The sequence below is a fragment of the Patiria miniata genome, unplaced genomic scaffold (assembly GCF_015706575.1).
Source record: "Patiria miniata isolate m_02_andy unplaced genomic scaffold, ASM1570657v1 HiC_scaffold_7, whole genome shotgun sequence".
In the NCBI taxonomy this organism is placed as follows: domain Eukaryota; kingdom Metazoa; phylum Echinodermata; class Asteroidea; order Valvatida; family Asterinidae; genus Patiria; species Patiria miniata.
The window spans coordinates 26,596,219-26,607,810 of NW_024037074.1; the positions used below are offsets into that span (position 1 = coordinate 26,596,219).

Sequence of the window (11,592 nt, forward strand, 5' to 3'; positions counted from 1 at the left end):
GAAGCGAAATTTCCCTTTTGGAGAAGCTAGCACGCCGGAGAAGTGAGACCGTGACACCGGCAAAGCTGTGATACATGTACAAGCATGGCATGGAAACAGTGGCACGGGCCGAGTAAAGTGTCCACCCAACCACCCACTCGACATCATAAGCAACTCGTCAAGCTTGCGATGTGTTTGACACCGTTGTGGGAAATAGCTCGTGTGAGGCTTGCCAAGTTGTTTTAACATGCTATAGGGCAGCGCGGCATTACGTCAGCCGGTGAAAATATCTTTCCATTTGTACATGCGTTTTCACCAGTTGCTACGTATTACCATTCAGCATGCCCGACTCAAGAAGCATTCAGTTGCCTGAAAATAGATCTGGGAATGAGAAACTGAGATTCCTTAAGTTCCTGGATGTCTGAGCTTGTCCTTTTATTTAAATTGTAATTAGTGGAAAGTGACACTTTCAATTAAAAAATTGCCCCTCCTCCCTCTTAATTTGATGATGTGTGAACATACTTTCCGAAGACTGTTCTTCCTCCACAAAGAACTGACTGATCTTTCTCTGTAGATCCTGGACTGAATCCTGGGAAAACTTCTTCTCAGTGCTATCACTGAAAACAAAAGAAAACAAAAGACAAACAAATTGAGGATGGGAATCAATGTTTCAATACACTGACCCATATGTTTCCACCAATCACCGCTGTGATTTACATGTCCATTAAGCCCCGCCCCCAGGTGTTCCCACACCAATCACAGCTGTGATTTATGTCCATTAAGCCCCCCCCCCCCCCCCGTGGTGTTCCCACCAATCACAGCTGTGATTTATATCCATTAAGCCCCGCCCGTGGTGTTCCCACCAATCACAGCTGTGATTTATGTCCATTAAGCCCCCCCCCCCCCCCCCCCCCCGTGGTGTTCCCACCAATCACAGCTGTGATTTATGTCCATTAAGCCCCGCCCGTGGTGTTCCCACCAATCACAGCTGTGATTTATGTCCATTAAGCCCCGCCCGTGGTGTTCCCACCAATCACAGTTGTGATTTTATGTCCATTAAGGCCTGCCCCTTGTGTTCCCACCAATCACAGCTGTGATTTATGTCCAAATTCTGGATTAGCATATTTAGTAAAACTGTTACACATCATTCGAAGGTACAAAGGATCACTTGCTTTAGGTACATTTTTATTTTGAAGCATCAGAATAGCTCAATATATATGCAGATATGGTGTAAAACAACAAAGCTGTTGAATTTTAGCTCTGTGGATACTCTACATTTTGGGAAAACAAACTTAAGCATATGCATGACGTTTCTGTCGCCATTTCGTATGTTGAATTGCATCTTCTTGTTAAACATCCCTTAATTATCAATAGGTAAAACTAAGAAGTCATTCAGTCCAGTGATAAAAATTATTGTTCCCTGACGGTGATGGCCATTAATCCCATAATAACAAATTCCTCCAAGGGGATTAAATCTCGAGATGACAGAGAGCTGAATTAAAACCTGGTACAGGCTCGGGCAAAAAAACAGAATATACCGGGTAAGCTCTATATTCGGATTTCATAGAAAGACATGCAGCTCCCCCCCACCTTCTGGCAAAGACTGATCCGCCCCTGGCTTTAATCAAGTGATCACAAGTTGACAACAGCTGTCACAATAAATGTCATCCAGTTTAATGTTAAATGATTTCCCCCCCCCCCCAAATGTTCTATGCATGCATCACACTTAAATAATATTTGGTAACATTGTTAAAAAGTATAGAATACAAGCCAAGTGGGGGACCCTCCCGCAGACATGGCAGAGGGGCAGGCAACTCGCCCGTGAAGCGTGCCTGCGACTTCCCTGCAAAGTGAGCGAGGCGAAACCTCATCTTCTCTAAGCTCAGTCCTTCTGTTTTGAGGCACGCGATCACACCCCCACGCCATCACACGCCTAAATGCTTCCTGAGAAGTGCGAATAATCACACGCCTGAATCCCTCAGCACCGCACACCTCGGCACACATTTACAGCATAATTACACTTCATTATTTGTGAAAAATAAAGTATGTCGGTTAAGAGAAAACGGCTTTATTGTAAACCAAGATGAATATTATGAAAAAAAATACCAGATTGTTCAGTCCCAGCTTGGACCACAGAATCACACACCTAGAAAAATCACACGCCTAGAAAAATCACAAGCCTAGAAAAATCACACGCCTAGAAAAATCCAGGTGTGCGTTTTTCTACACACGTGTGATTTTCAAATCAGAAGGACTGTAAGCTCTGACTTTCCTTCCATACTACGAGAGATTTTTTTTGCGACTCCTTCCCCCTTCCTCACCCCCAGCCATTGGAAGAATCTCACACGGATGCACCAACTTTATAAGCATATATTTTTATTGCGGAAAAGCTAGTAGCAATGTTGGGAGTTTCAAATTCTAGGCTCTTTCTCTGGTTTTGGCTTCATCTCCGACTTCACAATCAATTTAAGAGGAATCTAAACTCAAAACCTTATTCTCATATTACATCATTCGGTCTTTATGAAGCAAAATATATATGCAGTGAGCCCTGAAGTCCCCCAGCCTGAGAAAAAGCCTAGGTTTTGAAAACCTCCCAATTCTGTTGAATTGTACAAAAATTTGACATTACAATTAAACAGTTATTCAGATTAATAAAGGATATTGGATAAAGAGATGCATTGAACAATAACCTTATGACATTGACAATTTTAAAGCTATAGTCCATCATTTGCAGCCATCCGAAAAGTAACTGGCGTAATTATTGTTGAAAAACATACTTGGTTGAAAGATAGTAAGAAGACTAAACTCCCTGTGAAATTATTCTTTCTGGCAAGCTGCCATTTTGGAGTAATCAACAAAAGAAGGCCTTTCCAACGGTGCGTCTTAAGACGCACCGTAGGAAATTTTAACTAGTAGTTCGTTTTGTTATTCGCTGAAGCGCGCGCAAGCATTGGCACACGTGTGCGCGGTTGCTATAATTCATCGGATCAGTGTGCGACATCGCGTATAGCTGCAATTGGCTCAGTGAGAACGCGTCTTGGATGCTGAATTCAGGCCCAATTCAAACATGATTCAGCAACTTTGATTTGATTGGGATCCTAGAATGCTGTTTTCCTCGGAATATACAGCTGAAGCTGAGCTAAAACTTCATCAGGTTAGTTGTTCAGTATCCTTCATTAGATTTTGAACACTTTTGTTGCATCAAACGAACAAAATGCACAAATTACAAATGATGGACTATATCTTTAATATAGAAATATTGTGAGGTTTTACAGTATACAATTGTTCTGGGTTGTTTTAACACCTCATGGATTACAATCTTTGCGTGTATAATATTTGGAACTGACAGCAGCACACCCAAGGTACCCAAGGGAGGGGGGGGGGGGGGCTTGTTTGATTGTCTAAGCTAATTTTATATGCAGTGGATATCGTTACAACAGATGACTGTCTGGTTCCCTGACAATATTCAACGTCAGGATGGCTCTTGAAACTAGACTGTAGTTCACAGACTTTCTCTAAAAAAAAATCCTCCAAAGCCACAGATTACTAATAATTACGGATTACTATACATGTATGCGATAAAAAGAAAGAAAAAGACTGCAATAAAAAAAAAAACCTGAAAAAAAACGAACAAAAAACGCAGCGTGGTTTCAATCCCTAGGCCAGTTGAAAACCAGGTTAAGGCTTCTATTATTAATGTAATGACATCCTCTACAAATTGTATAATTCAAAGTTAGAGTAAATTTTACAATCTAGAAACAGCATACAGAAAACAGAACAACCCCAATGTAAGATGAGGTTCAGCCCCCATGCTGGTGACCCCCCCCCCCACGCACACACACACAATCCTGGGTGCTTTAATACCGATACAAGATGTTAACACTGACTCTGTCAAAATTTATAATATTTTGCAAGATATAGATTTGTGCTCAAAAACTCAAAAACGTTTTAGACACAAAAACAAACTCTCATCACATGAATTGCAAAACTGGTTTGAAATTTAAAACGCTTAAACGCCATTATAATACAAAGCACTTACCGGTATAAGACACACATTATCTTAATAAAAAAAGCGTCATTTAAAGCTGCCGGTACAATCTAGACAAACTGTAATATTAATTGTACTTCGCAGCTTATTAATTATCACGTACAATGTATAAAATACTTAGCAGAAATCTACATTTACACCTATTTGTCTACTTAAGCCATTTTCCCAATATCAGTTCTACATACGACAACACATTTTGTTTTACATATACTGATACATCATTTCCCTTTTCCTTTATTAACCGGTGTCATGATGTGGCTGGTTCTGTAGACCACAACGTCCTGGAATTTTGAAAGTGTCTTTCACTTTCGTTTTGAACACATTGTAATTAACAATAAGGACACGTTTTTCCTTGTGTTTTAGATTGAATTTTCTCAGTGACACCAAACATAAGATCAGAAAAAAGGTGACTCCGACACTGCAGAAAATATTCCAAATATTTTTTTCCCTTCATTTCTGATGTAGCGTGAATATCCGACTCCATGAAATATGGACTCATTGGTAGTTTTGCGCATGCCTAAGTACAAAAGTATGCTATTTTTCGGATCATAAATGAGAGAGTGACCTGTCATGTGTGAGGGATTAACCAATAATAGGGAAAATGAGTCCGATTTTCATAGGAGTCGGATTTTCATGACACCAACACTCATCACCCTCAACTTTAAACTCTGACTTGGTACTCCAAAGATGTTTCTTTAAAATATCAAAACCTGCTTCAAATATGCAGAAAATATTGCTGAAAAATCGCTTATTTACAGCAAGTGGTATTAGCTAATTTAAAATGGTTAAATTTGGCATATTCAGGCTATTGGTTTGATGTAAACCTCTATCTCCAGATCAAATCAGCTAATAATACATTTTTAAGATTCCTTCATTCCAAAAATGATTAAATAATTTTTTTTTGAATAAAAAGCCAACTTATTATTAAACAGATCCACCTGAAAAACAAAAATCCAAAATTCCTTTGTATTTTTGGCTTTAAACCATTTTGTGACAACAGGTCACATGCAAGCGGAGATAAGTAAATATATGCAAGTTCATTATTTAGAAATATAATTATATTAACTGAAAAACTATAAACAAATTCTACCTCTTTCAATTTTTTTCATGAACTTGTTTATACACACTGGAGTTTAAACACACTGGTTTAAGTTACTGGATAATTACAACTTTTTCTCACACTGTAAATACATGTAGATGAAAAAGTCATTAATTTGTTACTTTATCCCCTTGACAAATATCATCACCGTCACCACAAACTGACACTCATGCACGGGTAAGTGCGCTGCACGCCCACGTATAAATTACAGAACCAGGATATTTTGGGTTTCACGAACTGACATCCTCTATAGTGCGGCACTTTACCCCGTGCATTTTCGGTTTCACGAACTGACACTGATCTTAATTTTACCAATTGAAACGCTTTTTAATTAAAAATTTGTATAATCACACAAGTACACGGATAGATTAAATTTGTGTCAAACCTTTCAAATCGTTTTTCTCCGTTCTGTATTGCCGCATCATGCTTGGGTGTCAGTTCGTGAAAACGAAAATGCACGGGTGCGCTCTAAAAGTGCCGCACTGCGCGCGTGAGTGTCAGTTCGTGGTGATGGTGACGATATGTACGATTGTAGTAAATACATTATGATATTTCAATCCTTTATCTATTACAGTTTATATAAGCCACAACCCTCACCATGAACAGAATAATACATTCACCGAAATGTCACTGTACCATTTGCTTCTCTGAAAAAAAATAACTGTCATTCTTGTCATGTTTTGCTAGATTCTGATTAAGCATTTAAAGCAACTGGTATCAGCTTATTTACAAGTTACATGTGCAGACAAAAGTAGGCCCTAATAGTTGTGTCTTAAATCTGTGTTGCCAATTTTTTTTGTACAGCAGTTTGTTGAGTTAAACCTCTCCTCTCCTGTTTAAATTTACCAATAATACATTTTTAAAAATTCCTTCATTCAAAAATTTACACCTTCTTCCCCCAATGGACAGTGTCGTGATCTGACTTACATTTGTAAGTTTAACTTGATGATGCAACTTCCTTAAACCTAATAGGAAACCGTTTTTTTTTTAAATATAATTTCAACCCCATTTTGAGAAAACGGCATTTAAAAATCTTGCTTAAAAGTCAACTTATTAAACGGCTCCACCTGAAAACAAAAAAATGGACAACCCCCTTGAATTTTGGCTTAACCCCACTGAATTTCAAAATAGCAATTTCCGACTTGATGCTCACCTTGAGGAGACAGGTCACCCATGCAAGCGAGGAGATGTATAATATGCAAGTTCATTATTTAAAATACTATTATATTAACTACAACATACAAATTAATTACCTCTTTCTATGTCTCAATAAACTTGCTTAAACACTTATATTGTTACTGGAAAGCTACAACTTTTCCTATGAAGGAAAGTTAGGAAAATTCACCCAATGTCACCAACCACGTCATATCCAAACAACTCAAACATTGTAACAAAAGCAAAAACAAAAATATTTAGTTTGCGCTTTTGTTCTCTTAATAGTTCAAGAATATCATCTGTAACAAGCCTCCAAAAAAAACAATCAAACACGATAATTCAAGAAAAAAATGTTTTGCAAATTTTTGTTTTTAATAACTTTCTTGTTTTAAACCCGCTCTCCTCTGCAGGGTAGGCTGGTTCCCACCCCATAATCAGTATCAATAATGTACGGACCGGGTGCCATTCTGCTTGAAAGCTTATCTGTTTGTGCCCAAAACAAACAAACTTTTCCAGAGGGTTGCAGACAATCAAAATATTTGGTTGGAATAAGACATTTATACAAATAGTTGAACATTTATTAATACCCCCCTCCCCCCAACCCCCCCCCCCCCCCAGCAATCAAATTTGTCGAAGAGCACAGGGAACGCAACTTTAATATTCATTTTTTTCATTTCATCTTTGCTGCTAGCTTGGATGGCAATTCATACCCAGATGCATACTGCATGGGAACTCTCAGGCTCTGCTTCTTTATCTTGACAGGGTGTGGAACAGCCTTGCCAATTTTGCCTCCGGATGTAGTAGGATCATTCTTGCGCTCTGGGTAGGAGGCATAAGCATACTCGAGGCTTTCCTTGCACGTAGGAGAATCCTGCAGTTCCAGGTACTCAGAGGTGATAGGACCATCCCTATCCTCCTGGACCGCAGCATAAGCAGAGTCTTGCATTTCTTGGCCTTGCTCTGCCGCATCTTGGACATCATCGTACTCATGGCCTGCTTGCGTCATTCTCGGTCCCGCTGGGGGGCTTGTAGACTTCCGGTAATGTTTTCTTTGCCACACAAGCAAGATGATGAGGACAATCACTGCTACTGCTAGGACCAACACAACCACAATCAAAGCCACAGAGACTGGAGATAATTGTTCATTCTGGGGACAAGTGCAGGGTGGTTCCTTGGAGAGTTTATCTGTGAGTAGCCAACTGACACTCATTGTCTGTTCCCTATGGACTACTTCAACCCTCGCGGTGGTATTACCATACAGTCCAGATGGCACACTGACAATGCATATTAATTCAAGATTCTCCATCACTGTTATCTCCATGGATCGGCCATTTTCAAACACTGAGTACCTATCTGCCGGTAAAATCTCTCCAGTATCAACACTTGCTACCCTCCATCTGTAGTTAGCGATGATAGGCTCTCCCTCACCGTAACATTCAAACGATGCTTGGTCCCCCTCTTCAACCATGGATACTGCTGGTAGGATGGTGGCATTCGGTAAAATTCTTAGTGGAACCACAGAGCAGTTACGCGGCTCATCCAAGGCAGGTGTGGTCATGATGCAAGTGAAAGTCACGCCATTGTCATCTCCGGTGAGCAGGTACCGGTGAGTGACCGTACGACTCGGACCGGCCAGCTGGTTATAACCTCTTAAAAGTGTGAGGTCTGGAGGGGGATTCCCATCTGTCTGGTAGCAGTAAAAATTCACCTCATCACCCACTTCAAAGCGATCAACCCGGGTCCCTGATATTAGATCAACTTGACAATAAGGTGACTCCAGGCTGGGAGGGATCAAAACAGTAAGTACTGCTATACCTGCGTTTTTCAACATCTCATCGGGTAAGCCATATTGGCAAAAATAATCCCCACCATCGGCACGTTGTACATTCTCAATCCGCAAACTAAATTCCTCTTGATCCGCTCTACCAACGACAGACACGCGATCTCGTAGCTCTGCTGGCATTACACCGGCATTTACTTTCCTTCCAGTGGTAAGATACATATTTCTCTGTTGATGAAACCAAAACACATTATAGCCTCCAGCGTTTCTCAAGTCACAGATGAAAGTTACTTCTTGGCCGATATGAACCTGGGCATCCTGTGGCGTTTCGTCCACTATCAGTTGTGCCACAACAGTTTGGCAGTTCATCCAAGGGAGGAAGAGCCACAGAAAAACAAATGCAAGAATAATTCTCCCATGTTTTGGCGCCATTTTGTGAAAACCTGCAAAACGAGCGAGTGCACTGTACATGTTCCTGTTTGCAGAAAACTGTGATTGTGTTTTAGTTTTAGACCGATCAAAATACTTTCCGTCCTTGATCCTATGTTGAGAAGAAAAAAAACCACCATGAAGCACAAGGCGATTGTGCTCTGTCATTACTATCATTGCACATTCCAAAATAACTTCCTGCTTTCTTAATGCATATTCCATATGAGTAAGTTTCAGATACTGGGTCACTAAAGTGTGACAGCCATCTCAAAAATTGAGTACAAAAAACAGTAATTTGTCTGTGTTTATTTGAATCTATGACATGTTTAGGAAGCAAGTTAAAAGTAAAGAGACAGTTTTTCAATCCAAAGTACAGTTTTCATAGTTATTTATTTTCTGAAATTAAATCTAACGTACGTAACATAATGTCCTGTTTGTGCTATAAACAACATTTATGAGGTTGATAACTTGTGATATGTGGTTATGAGTTGGCATTAGTCAGGGAGCCCAACACTTGAAATATCAAGGTACATTGGACCAGGACTTTGGATTATAGAGAAATGACCAATTGATCAATGTACTGAAAGACGCCGTTACAATATGTGTTAGGCCAAAAAAAAAGTCTCCGGTGTCTGGTATGCTCGCGCGTCGCCGTAGCCATGCGCGTCGGCAAAATGAAAAAGTTGTTTTTTCAGTGAAAGATGATGTCTCAAAACCGCCAAACTCACTGGTTTGACTGGAATTCTGCTGCTGCGCAATTTCAACATGTTTTTAGATGGGGTTATGATCGAGAATAAGCTTTATGTGGCCTCTCTGGACTCGCATATATTTGCACTAAGTTTAGTCGGGCACCATTTGCAGTCATCAGCCGACATTTGAAGCAAAAAAGTCGGGTAAAAAAAAAAAACCGCGTCGCCGCACCACTTTTTTGGCAAGCTCCATACCAGAAACCGGAGACTTTGTTTTTTTGGCCTTAGATAAAATCTACAGAAAACACTTCAGCTTTTGCTGTTGGTTAATTTTACATTGTAGTTACTAAATGATATATTATTACAATCATGTTGTCATGTGAAGTACAGAAATGTGTTATAATATTGTACATACCATGTTGGGAGATAGTTATTAGACATTAATGTCATAATATCTTACGTACGTAACAAACGACACCAACATCCACAAAACATCTTAAACCACAGTGAGTTACATGTACAATGTATGGAATAGACTAAAAATGAACAGTTAATGAAGATTCTATACAATTGCATGCTAAGAAATCAAAATATGATGTAGAGCCTAACATGTAGCCTAATTTAATAATTTCACATTTTGCTCTAACGTATGTAACATGTATCAATTGTGTGGACACCAAAGTTAACCATGCACCTTTTCTTCATTTATATTTGAAGGTTATGAATGAAGAATAGTACAAAATGTACATGTATGTTTGCATGGTAGCTTCACTTCAAATATAGTTTAAAGCATATTGTTTTAATTTGCTCACTCTATGTAGAAGCAAAAATGAAATCTTATGTATATAACAGTTGGACACCAAAGTGATTTGTGTTCTTAACATGATTTTTTTGTACATGGTAAGCACATGTGAGTCAATAATTTTTTTTTTAACAATGTCATAACTGCTGATGGTTTACAATCACTCTACTTTCAATCAGGACATGTCTGTTTTCGAGTGTTGTTATGCCCATGTTATGTTTGTAACATGTTTGACACCAAATGTTACATTCGTTAGTGTTTTCATATTTCCACATTTTTCAAAAAGAAGTATTTCCATAGGAACTTCTGGTATTTATAAAAAGAAACTTTTATGGAAAAATCAGTTGTCAAAAATAAATAAATAACAGTGTAACAGGAAATACCCCTTATGTTGCATGTCACATTTTGTTGTCAATTTTGTGCCCTATTTTCACACGAAATAACTGAAAAAATTCCAGTGGCCATAAAGTTATCTCCTTTAAATCTCTTACTATGTACACACATGAGAAAACAATAAAAAGACCATAAGGTAACAAGAAGGTTATAAATTTAATCTGGATTCAATCATGTTAATTTTCTCACCCCCAAATCTCACCAGTATTGTAAATATTCTCATATGGGACTTTTCATTGAGCTTGATCGTCTTGGATAAAATTTACATAACAATAAAAAAAACACAGGTTTGAATGGGTAAACTATATTGCTTGGATACTTTGACCCTTGAACTCGGGACTTTTTAACCCATTAGCAACTGCACCACAGTGTGTTACATTATTCATGTTAGCCAATCAGACTCACAAAGGAAGTCTCGTGATTCAAATTTGGCAGCTGCCATTCTATCATGATGTGACTGGTCGTCATGTGACTGATCATCATGTGACCAATTACAGAATGGAATCGGGCATGTGTGAGGGTAACTTTGCGGTCTAACCGCAATGGTGACAAAAACGTACCGGTGATAGGGTGATGTAGTGAACCCATGGGCGTCGACAGGATATTTTCCAGAGGGGGGCAAAGCACAGTTTTTCCCCCCAAAATTCCTATATTTTCCAGCATTTTCCTGATTGATAATTTTTCAAGGATGGGCAGGGACACTCCCCCCCCCCTTAAATTAACAACAATATGATTTCGCGTCTCTTTTGCATTTCTCCCCCCCCCCCTTTTTTGCTTTTCTGGGGGGGGGGGGGGGGGGGGGGAAGCACCCATGAGTGAACTGGTAAAATCGGAAAAGTGTGTAACAACTAGAACCAGAACTGCAACTTTTGTGAGCATTATCTGTCATGCATTAAAATGCACAAAATGTCAAATAAGTTTTGGCTTTCCATGTACATGTAGCCTGGTTTTCAATGTAAACATTTCCCACAAATGGCATTCAAAGGCTTTCGTTTCATTGTTAGAGAACTTAAGGCACTAGGTAATTTGTAAAGTTGGTTATGGTACCGGCTGTAACTTACGGGTACCCAATCCCTTAATCTGTAAACGGTTCCTGACATCAGTGGTCTGGTACTTGAGTACCCGGTTCCGATGCACACCCCTAGGTGGGTATGGATTAAGTATATACCAACAGGAGCTCTTCATACTACAATTAACGTTACCAACAATCTGAAAATT

The 11,592-nt window shown here is 39.2% G+C and overlaps 1 protein-coding gene across 1 annotated transcript; it reads right to left on the minus strand.

Annotated features, from left to right (window-relative positions):
* Positions 1-6,951: 6,951 nt before the first annotated feature.
* On the minus strand, positions 6,952-8,493 carry LOC119745057. The gene has a single exon (XM_038221280.1). It carries the CDS (start codon positions 8,491-8,493, stop codon positions 6,952-6,954), a length of 1,542 nt encoding a protein of 513 aa, XP_038077208.1.
* Between the last annotated feature and the right edge of the window lie 3,099 nt (positions 8,494-11,592).